Below are 15,812 nucleotides of genomic sequence, written 5' to 3'. Positions count from 1 at the left end.
ATCCTCACTCTGCCAAAACTCCCATTAATTTAAATGAGATTGCATTTGGAGCTCTGGGTGTTAAATACTTTTGAAAATGTGGTTCCTACTATTAACTTCCTTGGCAATTTCACATGAGTGAGGACTGCTGGATTTAGCTCAATATTAATATCAAAAGGCTACAAATAATAAACAAACAAACAAACCTGTCTCTTGACTTTGAGTATTTTTGCCTCCAAATCTGATGGAATCATCTTCCCTCTAGATGATTGTAGAATGTTGGGAGGGAAAAAAGAAGAAAATTTAAGTTATTTGTTCGGTTATTCTTGACATTTACCATACTGTTCAGTTGACTCTGTCTGGTGATGTTTACTTATATTTTGTGGCAACATATTTTCAGCCTATATAAAACAGTGGCCAAAAGACAAGGAGCCTGATTTTCCACTACCCTGAATCTTTGCAAGGTGTGTGTAAAGTGGGTATAAAGCCTTGCCAAATGAGAATGGTAGCATTTTAGATCTACTTTGCACAAGAATAAATGGCTGCATGAGGTGCAGAGCAGTTGTGTATCACTCCCAATGGTCTAACTGGTGCATTTGTGGCCCTTATCACATCTAAATAAAGAGACCATTAATGTAAACAAACTCATTGAAAATTAATGTCATGTTATGATATGGGGCCATGGGGAAGAAAACTGACAATAACAGTTTCTACCCACTTCTCACCATGTGTTTGATGGCAGGATTTGGCCCATAACATTTAGAAAAAATCGGTAATACACATATTTGTAAGTGAGCATAATACATGCTAATTTTAATCTGTTAATAGTTTTTTCCCCTCACATACTAGCCATATTTCTATTATGGGTGCTGCTAATGTGTTATCCTCTTTGGTATCCATCTTATTGCATGGCATACTAATATACTGAAATGCTGGCCTTTTTCTATCTGAATTGTTGCAAGCTTTTCTCTTCTATACTGCAAAATATTTCCTTTTACTCTTGCAGATTTTGCATTTCAAGTCTGCAGAAATTAAGGAAGTCTTTGTTATATTGTACTCCATGAAAGAATTAGAACCAATTTTCAAACTTGGGTGCCCGCTGTTAGGCTCTTAAATGCACACTTGTTACTACAGAGAATTCTTTCCTGGGTGTCTGGTTGGTGAGTCTTGCTCACATGCTCAGGGTTTAGCTGATCGCCATATTTGGGGTCAGGAAGGAATTTTCCTCCAGGGCAGATTGGCAGAGACCCTGGGTTTTTTTTGCCTTCCTCTGCAGCATGGGGCACGGGTCACTTGCTGGAGGATTCTCTGCACCTTGAAGTCTTTCAACAGCTCAGACATAGGTTAGGAATTTATTACAGGAGTGGGTGGGTGAGATTCTGTGGCCTGCTTTGTGCAGGAGGTCAGACTAGACGATCATAATGGTCCCGTCTGACCTTAAAGTCTATGAATCTATACTTATGTTCCTAAATAAAAGTGGCCTGATATGCAGAGGTATTGAGTAGATCAGGTCAGGAAATGGGAAGTTTTCCCTTACAAAATTGTGACCCAACTGGCAAGGGAGTTACAAGAATAACCTTATCCTGGTATGTACATTCTGGTTCACCAAAGAATGTCACATGAGGTTTTACATAAAAGCTAGGGTCACAGCATTAATATTGTTGATTGTGTAAAGAGTTATCTGAAGTCTGTATCAAGACAGACTTGGCAAACAGGTTTTTTGCCAGACAAATGATATTTAATCATTTGCAACTCTGTCAACATGTGATTAAGCATTGTAAACCAACACAATGGAATCCTCATTTTCATACATAGTCAACAGGGTGGGGAATGTGAAGTCATCAAACTACAAGAGAATAAACTATAGGGGCAGAGTGTGTTATCCTGACTCTGGGTACAAACAAAGTACTTGGGGATATTAAGGAGAAGACGAGGAAGACACCCCTTTATCCTCCACTTAGGAATTGATTGGTCAGTGCGATTACATTCATGACAATGGATCACAACCTGCCCTGGTTGAAATGCTGCAAAGGACATTAGGGGTGAGATGATCTTCTTTAGACAGATGGCTAGCCAGTTAAGTTATGTTTAGTCTCTAGAAATCATGTTATGATTTTATGTGTAATCCTGTTGTTTCCATTATCCTCTCTCTTGAGAATATCCTAACCTCTTGAATCTTTGATAATAAAATGGTTGTTTTCACTACAAATCTATCTCAGTGCCATGGTACTATACAAGGAGCTGATCCTGAGTTGAATCATTCAAGCAGAAGTGTACACTGTTCCCTAGGGGACAGCAGACCTGGTATTCCTGTGAGTGTTCAGTGAAAAAGGGGCTGACTCTACAGGGGGATGCTTCCAAGTGGCTTTGAGCCTGGGGCTCACCTATTGTTAACCTGCAAGGCACAGTAAGGGCCTCTTAACAAGAATGTATCTGACACAGAATTGCAGAAATGTCCTAATACATGTCTTCATATAGTCCCAGAGCAAAATATGGAAGAGAAACATAACCACAAACTCCTACATAGTCCCCTTCCCAAACACTTGCCAAAAAAAAAAAATCAACAGCCTTGCTCCCAAAGTAAACATATAAAATGAAAGCTATTCAGGTGAAGAGAAGATGGCATTAGAAAGAATAGGTTTAAAAGTGGACCAAATTGTGGTCTAAGCCAGGGGTTCTCAAACTTTTTCTCTCTGAGGCCCCCCTCGACATGCTATAAAAACTCCAGGGCCCAGTGGGGGCGGAGGGGCCTTGGGGCAGTGGCCTTTGGCATAGGCATTGTTTGACTTCTATTTTGGTGGGGGAAGGGGCCAGTGGGGCTCAAGCCATCTCCGCATGGCAGGGTCCAGGGAGGGAGTGCCATCTCCACCCCATGACTCACCCCAGCAGGCCACCCAGCCTGTCTCGGTTGGGGGAGGGGGGCGGGAGGCGTGCAACCAAAAATTATAACTCAGAGGTGGGGAGCTTAGCTCAAAAAGTTTAAAAATAGCTAATGGTGCAGCGGGGTAGCGGAGGCCGTGTGCAGGCAGGGGAGTAGCTCAGGGTGCAGGGAGGGGGGTACCTGGGGCTGTGTGTGGGCAGGGAGGTAGCTCGGGGTACAGGGACGGGGGTGGCTAGGGACTGTGTGTTGGCAGGGGAGTAGCTCAGGGTGTCCGGAGAGGGTATTAGGGGGCTGTGTGCTGGGATAACTACCCTGCGATCCCTGTTCCCCTGCCAGCCACGGAGCCGGGTCTCCCCACCCAGGGGGCTTTTACCGGCTGCCTTTGCGGGAGCAAAGGGGCCGGGAGCTGAGGAGCAGCTTCAACCTGGGGCACCAGCAGGAGACGAGGGAACGCTGCTGCTGTTAACTGCTCCATGGCACCAGCCACCTTCCGCCTGCGACCTGGCCATGGGTCGGGGAGAGGAGATGCAGGGTGGAGCTGCCCCCGGGACTGCCGTGATCTTGCACTGCAGTTGGGGGGTGGAGGGGGTAATGCCCTCCAGATCCCCAACTCTGCCCATGGGCTCAGGGCTTCTGCCCCACAGAGAGCACCAGGGCCAATTTCCTTCCCTGCAAGGTTCTTGGGGTGGCTCAGCATGTCTTGCTCCTTACATAGGGTTAGTAGTAAAACCTCAGTCTAACCCTATATGTGGGCCCCATCTTGAAATCTTTACTTAGAGACAGGTTCCGCCATCTTTATTCGTGTTAAATAGTCTGTTACTTGGCAACTAGTCAAGTAGTATTACTATTGGAATAAAGTTTGTAGAACTGGCCCTTTAATTTTACTCCATCCTTACTCAGGCGCAACTCCCACTAACTTCAGTGAGAGTTTTGTCTAAATAGGGACTGAGTAAATACTGAATAAGGACCTACAAATTTGGCTCTGTATTCATAAGTGACCCATAGTTTTGCATTTAATCAATTCTGCTTTAGCTGTAGCTCAAGATCATTTTAGAAAGTACAATTCACCTTAAGAAACAGACACAAGAGCAAGTGGCACAAGAGAAGGTTAAATTCAGAAAAAAACATTTATTGGAAGACATTAAGGGGCTTACCTTTCATCACACTTTACTGCAATTACGTTATCTGTCCCAATTCCAAGGACCGCTGCAGCTTTCTTTACTGAATAATGGCTCTTAAAATATATAAAAAAAAAAGTTTATAAGGGAGTTTTGTTAGATACATTGGTGTATACAAAGTACATACCATATATGGATGGCACCATTATTTTTTCTGCCCTAGAGAAATATTAAGTATGTTATGGTTTAGGTGTTGTGATGACACATAAGAGTATAATAATGGGCATGTTGAAATTTACCAAGAGTCCATCAAATCCTGCCTAACAGTGGTCAAAACCAGATGTTTCAAAAAGAGGCGTACCCCTCCCATAATGCTCCTAATTGTGCAATACTGTGCTAAGCTGTATAAGGAGTTTACTTCCTGATCCCATGTGGAGATAATTATTTGCCCTGATGACAGATAGTCTGTACATTTTAAAATCCTAGCTAGTGTCATTAGACTGAGCAACTATTCTCGGTAAGACAAAGAAAGCAAAAAAGCTTTAGGAATGTGTACAATATGCTTGAGATTATTTATTAGATTTATGGCAATTATGTTAATCAGGAAATTAGGAAATTCATGTGCTTATATGATCATTGATTATTTAAGGGCAGGTCTACACTACCCGCCTGAATCGGCGGGTAGAAATCGATCTCTCGGGGATCGAATTATCGCGTCTCGTTGGGACGCGACAATCGATCCCCGAATCGACGCTTCTATTCCACCAGCGGAGGTAGGAGTAAGCGCCGTCGACAGGGGAGCCGCGGAGGTCGATTTGCCGCCGTCCTCACAGCGGGGTAAGTCGGCTCCGATACATCGAATTCAACTATGCTATTCACGTAGCTGAATTTGCGTATCTTAAATCAACACCCCCCCCCCCCCCGCGTAGTGAGGACGTAGCCTAAGTTACGGGTTGCATGATAAATATATTTAATTACAGGGTAAATAGTGGGTTATTTTTGCACTATTTTGCATCCTGACCTCAAGTTTACTACTAAAAAGGAACCACAAATCTGCATCAACACACAACTACAATGATAAATAGCATTTGGAATTTCACATGTCCCATTTTTTGCATAATATTTCTGCATTATTAAATAAAGGTTTAAAAATAATCTAGATTGTCCTCTGTTAACATCCATGTAAGAGATTATTTTTATGAGAAAAATAAATTAGATTTTAAAAAACACTGAAAGCTCTACTGATTTCACTCTGTACCTCCACAGCAGCAGAGTGAACAACTTTTGCAACTGTGGAACATTTCACCGTGAAATAACACAAAGCCACACCTGAGTAACCAACATCAATATTCTGCTTTTACATTATGCCTCAGTTCCATAAGCAATGATGTAAATATAAATGTAGTTGAAGTTTCATACTGTGCATGTACAATGACAATATTCAAACTCTTATTTTTAAATTGTATGTATGCACATTTGTCTGCAGACTAATCAGGGAAGAGTAGGCACCTGAGGCCTGATCCATTGAGGTCCATGGAAACACTTCCATTGACATCAATCATCAGACCCCTAGAAAGTTTCACTTGGAAAAGTGCCACTGGTTTTGAGTTATACTGGGGGGGTGGGGTGTGTGGAGAATTCCAAGGGCCAGATTGTGACTTGTACAATGCACCTGTACAATAAGGGAGTAGGAAGGAGTGAACTTCTTCCAGATATCACCTGGGTGTGAAATCTGAACCTTGTGTATGCACATAGTGAATGGGTGCTGTTTGTCCAGTTACTTGCCCATCCTCACACCAAAAGCAGTGGGTTGGAATAGGTAAGGCCGTGGCTCCATCACCCCAAAGTGCCAGTGCAAGGAGTGTGATAACTTACTGCTGGTGCAGGTCAGCAGGAAATTACTATCCCTTCCTCTAAAGCTAGAGGATAACAGGGGAGGAACTGTGACTCAGAGATATATTTCTGAGTCACAATGGCTATGTCCACACTGCAATTAGATGCCCCCAACTGGCCCATATCAAATGACTAGGGCTTGAAGGGCTGTTTAATTGCAGTGTAGATATTTGGGCTCAGGCTGCAGCTCGAACTCTGGGACCCTCCCACCACACATGAGCCAGCTGGGGGGTTTTAATTGCTGTGTAGACATTCCCAGTGATTTCCAGGGCTAGTCCTGGTGCAGCTTACACCACGCCACTTACTCAGGGTTGTGCCTAAAGTCATAAGAGGGGATTTTCAAAAGAGCCTGTGTGACTTAGAACATAAAAACAAGCACTAGTGACTTGCAATGGGACAGGTGCTCCTAAATCATGTAGGCACTTTTGAAAATCTCACTCAAACTTTCTCTAGAAGTATTTCATTTTCAGCTAATTTATTTCAGTAGTCTGAATATTTAAATACTGATTTTCAAGATTCAGTACTGGATCTAGCAGAGACAAGCTATTGACTATAATTCTGTACTTACATGTTCAGAAACAAACAGTGAAATGTGTGGAAGTGCTGCCATGCCTTTGGTTTTAATCTCAGGAAACCGCTTATATCGAGCCACTAGAACACTGTAGAGGTTTGATATGGTCCCACCTAACAGCATGGAAGGGAAACAAATATTTCTATTTTGGTTTGAATAGCTTATTCCTACTGGGAATTTAAATTTTACATCATTGCATCATAGGGCCAGATTCTCAACTGGTATAAATTAGCATACCTCCATTGGCTTAATTTTGATTCCTTAATGACCCAACAATTTACAATTCACCAGCTGACTGCCCATTTTGACTGCAGGATATGTGTATAGAATATCCCAGTCAAATCTTGGCCACAGAATTTTCTCCCCACCATTTAATCCCTTGTGCACTTCTCCAAGCTTCCACTGATTTGATAAGATTTGCCATTGGGAGTCCCAGCTTGTTGGAACTCTTAAGGTTCGTGCTTGTCAGGCAAATTTAATTGCAAGTCTCCTTTTCTTTTCCCCAACCCACCATGTCCCAGTCCCTAACAGAAACCGAGGGAATTAAGGAGCTTGATTCAGAATTATCAAATTCTGGTTTCTGAGAGGTTCATTTCTTTCTCTATTCTTATTGTATCATTATACCAGAAGGTGCTTTCTGATAATTAGCTTGATGTAAAATTGAATTCTGAGAAGCTTTGTGGATTTTTATTCTGAGAAAGTTTTCATTGCAATAACCTTCTTCTTCTTTATCCTGTCATTTTTTTATTTACATGATTGCTATTAATAATATTTTGAAATTATAAATAATGTTTTAAATAATTTAAGCATATTATTGCAAACTGCAAAAAAGTTCAATTCAAGTTTGCTTTTAGATTAAAGGGAAGGTTCAAGTTGCTGCCTATTTTATTTTATTTAATTTAAGCTACTTTGCTGATCCCTAAAACAAACCTAGTGCAGTTTTCATACAGAGCCTGATCCAAAAGTGAGAGAACTTAATGGAAAGACTCTCACTGATTTGCTTGGGCTTCAGATCAGGCCCATAGCAAGGGTAATTTCCTGTCTACTTACCAGGAGAAAATATACCATCTGCTTCCATTTCTCCCCATCCAACCATTTCATGCATTTTCTTGAGAAGGATCTCCTCCATGACAACGAACACTGGAGCTATTTCATATGTAAACCTAAAATATGTTTTAAAAAAATAGCAACAGGCTGTTTTCAGAAATGTATTTCTATTACACAAAATAGGCACAAAAGGATTTGAGACAACTTGATTTAGGAGTGATATAAGGAGTGAGATTAGACTAGTGGCCTCCTTTCCTTTTTTTTCCCCCATTACCTTCTTCTTTCTCATCCCACATAATATCCGTTATCTGACTATACATTTAGAATGTGAAAATGTTCAGAGAGGATATGTTTATCTACCCTGAGATTGTACTTAAAAAGTATATACATTAGCCAGTTCTCCTCAAGTCTCTCATAAAAAAAGAAAGTTATTTTGCAAGTTACTATGGAGTAAAACTGAAATATCTATCATTTTACAGACCCATCTTTTCTACATTTGCCTTAAATCAGTGGGGAATGCCATATTTAAAGTTCTTCCCAAATTCTAGAAAGCAATATGCTGTGGGTGTTACTAAACACTCAGCATGTGCCATTCTGTAGCAATTGTGTTTTCCTGCTAAGCACAGAAGGATACTGTGATTACTGTAGATACCTGAGGTGGCGAAAGTAGACTCTTTAATTGTGCCCACTGAATCTAGAAATGGTGTTCTAGATTCTGTCTCACTTACATCTGTGTAACTGTTGACTTCACTGGATTTATCTGTTGTTTGCACTGGGATGGCCCTAAAAATCACAGCTCAGCTGATCAAAATAGTCCAACATTTCAGGGTCATTCCTCAAGTGAATTTTGCTTGAAACTATAACATGAGACAATGTTACACTGTCTGTTTATTACTACAGCACCTCTCAGGTGTGCTTTCTAATGTGCTGTCCTGGGCACTGAGTGAGGCAAAGCATTTAGAAGATTCCCAAAGAACCATGTATAGATGTAGAGCCACATCATGGCCCTATTAGATACTGGGGAGCTGCTGAGGTGGAGAGCTAAAGGAAGGTATTTGTAGATGGAGTTGGAGAAGGCGCTCAAACCAAAGTGACCAGATTGTGTGCAGACAGACAAGAAGCCAGTGTTACAAGAGCAGACAAAGAACTAGAGAGAGACATAAAGTCTGCTTATTACACACACACTGTCACCCTAATTCAAATATCTACATGTCTCCAAACCAATTTTAAAAGTCCATTCCCAAAACTTCCTAGTCACTCATGTGAGCATTTATATGGACTCTTAAAAATACAACGGAAAGGAGGAAGAGCTATCATTGACTAAATTTAGGAGTGATGCAGTGATTTTTATCTGGAAAAATGGAATTACCTACCAAGCTAAAAAAACCCCAAACACTATACTGTTTCCTGACTGACATATTAGTCATTCGCTTTGTGTGGCTAATACTGCTCTGTAATACAAGGGAAAGATATGAATGTTTACTAGGCAGTTACTGAATGAAGGTAACTATCAGAGCATGACATTATGACTGTATCATAGCAAATAAAAATTGAAGGTGTAGCTATTTTCTGTTCTCCCTTTGACTGAAACTACTTATAATTGTACTGCTTTCCAGACACATATTTTTATGTTCTATTCTTTCTTAGAATTGTATTTAGTTAAAAAATATGGTTATAGCTAATCTGGTGGTGTAGCTACACTATTCACTATAGACCTATTAGACCTCCAGCTAAAACAGAAACAATTTTGATTGAGCCAAAAAACTATACCAAGACAGCTCTTAAATTTAGTTCAAAATGTCCAGGTGAAAGACTATAATTTGCAGTAACCAGCCAGGATAATTTTACCAAACTACTCACAGCTGTCTATGCAGTTTCCACTCAAGCATCTCCATAAACACCCCAGCTTTGTTGTAATAGAAAACAATAGCAGGAATCTACTTTGGTTGAAAGAAATATGGGGCTTACATTTTCCAAAAAAACCCCACTAAACCTGCAGCCAGAGTTCTACATGCCTATTTTTAACATGTGCAATGCTCCGTGCATGAACAAGTTTGACTGAAGTACAAAAATTTAAGCTAAGGAATGTAAACTACATTTGCATGCCAGACTGTCAAAGTGACAAGCCAGTTAATAATACATTAGTGCTTGACTAGGCCCTGATCCAGCAAAACACTTAAGCACATATTTAACCACATAACTAGTACCCTTCTGGTTGGGCTACTCACATAGGTAACGTTAAGGAAAGGTAAGTGTTTTACTGGATTGTGTCCATAGTGTTTTTCCTAGGTAGATCTGAAAGTACTTTCCAAAGATGGATAAGCATTATCATCCCCATTTTTTAGACTATCAAATACATAAATTCTACTGTATGTGAATTAATATATCTGTAAGCTGAAAAGGGTTAAGATGTTACTGTACACTGACATTCTGCACACTTTCTCCAGCTAATCTTTCCTACGGGGTTATACAATGCATGTTTTTCTGAAATGTCTCCAAAGAGATGTGTTCCAATATTCTTGTGGATAGTAAAAATCTGCTAAGACATTTGAATTGGGAAATAGGGACAGAAATACAGTGTGGCTGAAAGCTGTTTAGGTGCAGCATTGTTCATCTCTGTGGACACTAGTCTCTGTTCCAGTGTCTTTAATAATGTTGTCCTTTTAGAAAAGAAAAGTTTGATTATTTTTCCCCATTACATTATAAACTGCACTGAGCGGCATCCCTTAGAATGTATGACTGGAAATTATGGATGTAAGATACTTGGTTTTAGGCACATGGAAGGTACATTGGCTAATTCTACCACCTCCATTCCTCCTTTCTAACCTCCCTACAGTCAGTCTCTATGAGGTGCTCCCCCCTTTGGCTTTGTGATGTCTTTTCAGTAAATACATGCATTTTATGGCTTAAACCTAGTACTTTTCAACTTCTCCTGCCTACCAAGACCACACAGTCTACTCCACATATTCTCCACAGATAAAGCATCTTCAATAATCCCCTCAAGGCCTCTGCTTCCACCTCCCATTCTCAAAAATGAGCTGAACAAAACTTTTTTGTCAAAACTTTTTTTTAACATGAAAAATGATTATTCAAACTAAATTAATTTTCATTTTGGTCCAAATTTTTGTAAAAAGAAATAGAAACTGATTTTTTTTATATGCTGAAAACTGGTGGTGTTTTTTTAAACCAAAATAGTTTTTTAACAGATTTTTATTTGGGGGAAATGATTTTTTGTTGAAAAAAAACTAAACTTCCTCCATCCACAGAAAATTTGTGGGGCAGGGGATAGAATTTTTCAAAATTAATTGTGGAAAATATATATATATTTCAGTCAACTCCACTAGATCCTTTATCCCTTCCAGGAAGCATCCAGTTCTCGAATTCACTTTCTTAGCCAAGTCTCTCACTCTCTCTTTCTCTCTCTGCCTTTCCTTATCTCAAACACCCGCCCTTAATCATTTACACCCCTTGCAGAGTAATATACAAAATTCTTACTAGGATTATTAAATGCTATCAACAAAATTAAAACAAATTAGAGTTTTAAAAGTTCAGTATAATTGTTACAAAGTCTTATTTTACTGGAAAACATGTGGCCAAATCTCCAAGATGAAAGTCTTGAAAGTATATGGATCAAATGTTCCAAAAATCACTTCTTAGTTTGCAGCTGCAACTTGATGCACTAAAAGTTTTGTCCATGCAGTTTTTCCACTCCCAACATTTAGCATGCTCAATCCTTGTATTTGCATTTATAAATCAGGGAGTTGAGCATCTAATTACCCATGATGCATGTGCCAATTTAAGGTTTTGTGTTCACTAAGATGTCTTGGATGTATCAAAAGTATTTGAGGGTGCAGAATTGCACATGCCAATCCTGAAGTCTGGTCTGAGGTTCCTTTGAAAATATGGCAGCATGTGCCAAAATGTTCATTTTGGCCATTCAGTCCTACAAGTTTCACAAAAAAAGGAAGATTTTGCTGTGTTATGGTTATGCTGAACATTTTGCATATACTTAATTTCTTTGTGTTTTATTTCAGAAATTCTTCTAGTGAGAATCTGAGAGCTCTGAAATTTTGTTATATTTTATGTTTAATTATAATAGAATCAATCAGCTTTTAGTTGCGGTTGGGATTTCCTGGGAACACCTCTGGTAGAGGCTGTGGCAGAGAATCAGTTCATCCTTTGGTTGACCTAGCCATGTTCTCTCCTCAGCAGTCATTTTGGGGCTATATCGGTCAGCTATGAGCTCCCTAGTGGAGAAGGGTGCAGTCTGTCTCCTGCAGTCCCTCTCTGGGAATTTTCCAACATCAGGGGCCTTACACCCTTGGTCACATGGATGTAACTTGGGACTGAATCTAGTCCTGTAACATAAACAGGGATGTTAGTGATTTTGAGTTCCCATTGTTCGGTGCTGATGTGTTTTTCAAGTGAACCCTGTTATTCCCTCTACTCAGTACATCTGTGTATGTTTTGCCCCAAAATAAACCTGGATCATTATTAGCTGCTCTTAAGTTAAATTAATTGGCTCATAGTTTTAAGACTGCTGTCCGGAGTATGTTCTACTTGAAAACAACCAGTGAGTTTACATCCAGTGCAGGCTCCTTAACAGCCATTGTCACTTTGCTGTACATCATGGTTTATCTACCTCAGTTGTCTGTAGTGCACAGATTCCTGCTACCTAGCCAACACTATTTATGCAAGCATTCACGCATTTGTTTAAAAAATGGGAAGTCTGTGCTTGCTTGTTTTCAGATAGGTACTTTGCATTCTAGAAAAGTAGTAAAAAGTGGCTGGCTTTTGTTAGTATTTAACTTGTAACCAAAGACTGGGATTTACAGTACATACATGTTTGTATTTGCAGTAGCTGACAGCCATTCACCAGCTAGTCCAACAATGTCAAGGCCACTGGAGAGTTGGTTGAAGTAGCGAGGATGTCCTAAAATGAAATAAAAATAAACCAGAATCTGTGTAAGAGATAGAAATACATTGTTCTTCAGCTCAGTCCCCAGTTAACTTGTGTTGATAAGGACAGTGAAATCAGTATGGAGAATAAGAAAGTGTGTCTCTTTATGCTAATGTTGGGGAAAGAAGCCTTCCTTAAAAATGGGTATGAAGTAAAACCTAGGACATTCAAGTCTTTATTGAGCAAATTAATTAAACTACATTTTCCAATTAAGTAGCTTACTTTCTACTAACACCAGAATTCAAATCATTCAAGACAACTGGTCCCTTATATTGGAATGTGGGTAACATTTTCAAAAGCATTTAGGTCAATAAGATTTATGTGCTTTAGAGCATTTTTCCATTTGTGATCAAAACCCTTTTACTATTCTGAACCAACTGTCTCTAAATCTAAGGATATTTTTGAACCCAATGTGCTATCCCTTAAACCTTTGTACATGCCAAGTCAATTCACATCTAAAAAGGCGTTAAAAATAAATATACACAGTTGGAAAAATTGTCTAAATATTTTAGAAACCTCCCTAGTGTCATGCACTGCAAAGGGGAAAGAGAACAGAAAAACAAACAAAAATACTCAGCCCTATCTAAAATGTTGTCAGTTCCTGTACATAACCCTCTTTAATGAATAATTACATTAAATTATTTAAATAAAGAATTACATTAGTGAATAATTCATGAAAGTGTTAACTGGTTCTCTTGAGGAAGTGAATTCTCACCCCTTGTTTCTTACTGTATCAAAACAAGTTGAGAGCAGAACAATACGCACACCGCACTGGAAATACAGGATAAGGAAAAAAATATTTAACGAGTTATATGAATCTGGCAAAATGAAGAGTCCTCGACAAATTGATTCCAGTATGGAGAAATGTCAGATCCCTAAACAATGATATATATGCCTGTGAAGATATGAGACAGATACATTTTTGCTGTGAGGGACACTACGTTACCTGTTTTAACTCCATATTTTAAGGTATCCCTACAGTCAACAAGTATCTGTTCCAAAGGCTCTGGCTGATCACGCAGCTCCAAGCTGAACCCTTCCAAGCCTTCCAGAAGCTGATGGGGGTGATGAAAGTCCAGAACTTTACTCTTCCCATCATAGGTTTTTTTAATATAATTCAGGAGAATTTCTACCACTTCAAGCAGGAACTGGTCTGTGAATTCCTCACCATTCCTAGTAGGCAACAAGTCTAGGAAGAAATCAAGGGAACATCAGTGTAATGTTAACAAGTACTCAGGAGTCAGGTTGGTTGGAGACAAGACACACTGCTTTTATTGACAAATGCTCTGTTCAGTCTCACCCTGCACAGGCTTCTGGGAATATCCAGTTTCCACTGAACATGTTCAGAAGTGTACTCTATTTGCTTCCATCGTTGTAACACGTTGTGGTGTTCAGTGAGCATTCAGACCCAGATCCTCCAAGGTATTTAAGAGCCTTATTGCCAATGGAAGTCTTAACTGTTCATTTTGAGGAAGTGAATCCTCACCGCACTGGAAAATCAGTGGGAGTTAAGCTCCTAAATTCCTTTGAGGATGTGGGCTTAAGTGCATAAGGTGCTTGGAAAAGATCTGCTTTATTCGGTTACCAGTTCCAACCGACTGTGCATAGCAACAACAACATGAACTTCTGCAGCGTCCCACCCAGACTCTTTTTCTAGGAAGCTCAGCCCTTAAAGGCACAGTCCCCATTACCATATTACTTATCCCTACTATTATCATGTAAGGGCTTAGCACGTTAACCCTCTTGTAGCATTCACGATAAGTTGCACTTCTGTAGCACCTTTCATGTGTGGAGCTCAGAACATAGATGCAGATAGTGGGGAAACAGACATTTTGCTCAGTGACCCAACTCTCTAACAGGGTGTTGAAGGGCCAGTTCAGACTGGAAGAGGCTAGAAGGGCAGGGATAATTTCCTACTGGTACAGAAAGGATATTTACTATGCTACTGTTTTCAGTTTGATTCTCAGATCCTGAAGACCACAGCTCCCTCTCAGTCTACTAGTGACAATGCAATTGATAGGATCAACATTTCACTCATCCTCTTCCCACTAGAAAGGAGGGGCAAGATCATCCATAAATCCTTGGGTCTCTGCCTCACCACCATGATGAAAATACCCTTTGAATCCATTCCCTTGTACTCAGTGGCCTGCGAAGTAGGAAGAGAGAAACTCCTAGGTCTTCAATGAGCATGGGCAAAAATCCTAATGGCTTAGCTACCCCTCCTCTGGTCTATGGGTACGGGCTACAGGAACCCTTGGTTCCTCCTCAGGGTGCATGTGTGTGTGGTAGGGTTGCCAGGCATCTAGTTTTCAACCGGAACACCCGGTCGAAAAGTGACCCTGGCGGCTCCGGTCAGCACCACCAATCGGGCTGTTAAAAGTCCAGTCGGCAGTGCTGCGGGTCTAAAGAAGGCTAGTCCCTACCTGTCCTGGCACCACGCGCTGCCCCCGGCCTGAGCACTGGCTCTGTACTCCCATTGGCCAGCAACCACGGCCAATGGGAGCTGGGGGCGGGGCGGTGCCTGCGGGCGAGAACAGTGCACGGAGTGTCCTGGCCCCCCCGCCTAGGAGCCAGACCTGCTGGCAACTTCCAGGGCCCAGCACAGAGTCAGGATAGGCAGGGAGCCTGCCTTAGCCCCGCTGTGCCGTTGACCGGGAGCTGCCCGAGGTAAACTCATGCCCCAACACAGAGCCCCAACCCGCTGCCCCAGCCCTGAGCCCCCCCAAACTCAGAGCCCCCTCCTGCACCCCAAACCCCTCATCCCCAGCCCCACCCCAGAGCCTGCACCCCCAGCACAGAGCCCGTACCCCCTCCTGCATCCCAACCTTGCTCTCCGAATGCCTCGGCCCCACCCTCAGCCTGGACCCACCTCCTGCACCCCAACCCCCTCATCCCCATCCCCACCCCAGAATCCACACCCTCAACCCTGTGCCTCAACCCACAGCCCCCTCCCACACTCTGAATCCCTTGGCCCCACCCCCGAGCCTGGAGCCCCTTCCTGCACTCCAAACCTCTCATCCCCAGCTCCACCTGGAGCCCTCACCCCCTCCTGCACCCCAACTTCCTGCCCCAGCCTGGAGCCCCCTCCTGCACCCTGAACCCCTCATTTCTGGCCCCACCCCAGAGTCTGTATCCCTAGTTAGAGCCCTAACCCCCTCCCACACCCAAACCTCCTGCCCCAGCCCCGTGAAAGTGAGTGAGGGTGGGGGAGAGCGAGCCACCGAGGGAGGGGGAGTGATTAGGGGGGCGAGCCTAGGGGAAGGGGTGGGTGGGGTGGGTCTCGGGGAAGGGGAGGGCTAGGGTGTTCAGCTTTGAGCGATTAGAAAGTTGGCAAACCTAGTGTGTATGTGGGGGGAAATTGCT

General features: G+C 41.7%; 1 protein-coding gene across 2 annotated transcripts in view; it reads right to left on the bottom strand.

The window, feature by feature from the left end:
- The window catches only part of LOC112109099 (glutamate decarboxylase 1-like), a 77,431-nt gene that overhangs the window by 23,375 nt on the left and 38,244 nt on the right, over nucleotides 1–15,812 (bottom strand). For both annotated transcript variants that reach the window (XM_024203490.2, XM_026657320.1), the window contains 6 exons: nucleotides 13,396–13,638; nucleotides 12,332–12,422; nucleotides 7,493–7,605; nucleotides 6,440–6,555; nucleotides 4,015–4,094; nucleotides 186–240 (listed from right to left, as the gene is read on the bottom strand). In XM_024203490.2, coding sequence (XP_024059258.2) covers nucleotides 186–240; nucleotides 4,015–4,094; nucleotides 6,440–6,555; nucleotides 7,493–7,605; nucleotides 12,332–12,422; nucleotides 13,396–13,638 — 698 coding nt within the window. The remainder of the gene's footprint in view (nucleotides 1–185; nucleotides 241–4,014; nucleotides 4,095–6,439; nucleotides 6,556–7,492; nucleotides 7,606–12,331; nucleotides 12,423–13,395; nucleotides 13,639–15,812) is intronic.

The sequence above is a fragment of the Terrapene carolina genome, unplaced genomic scaffold, assembly GCF_002925995.2.
Source record: "Terrapene carolina triunguis isolate 2854851 unplaced genomic scaffold, T_m_triunguis-2.0 Scaffold53, whole genome shotgun sequence".
Taxonomy (NCBI): domain Eukaryota; kingdom Metazoa; phylum Chordata; order Testudines; family Emydidae; genus Terrapene; species Terrapene triunguis.
The sequence above is the reverse complement of the archived record's forward strand: the minus strand, read 5'-3'. Positions and strand labels throughout refer to the sequence as shown.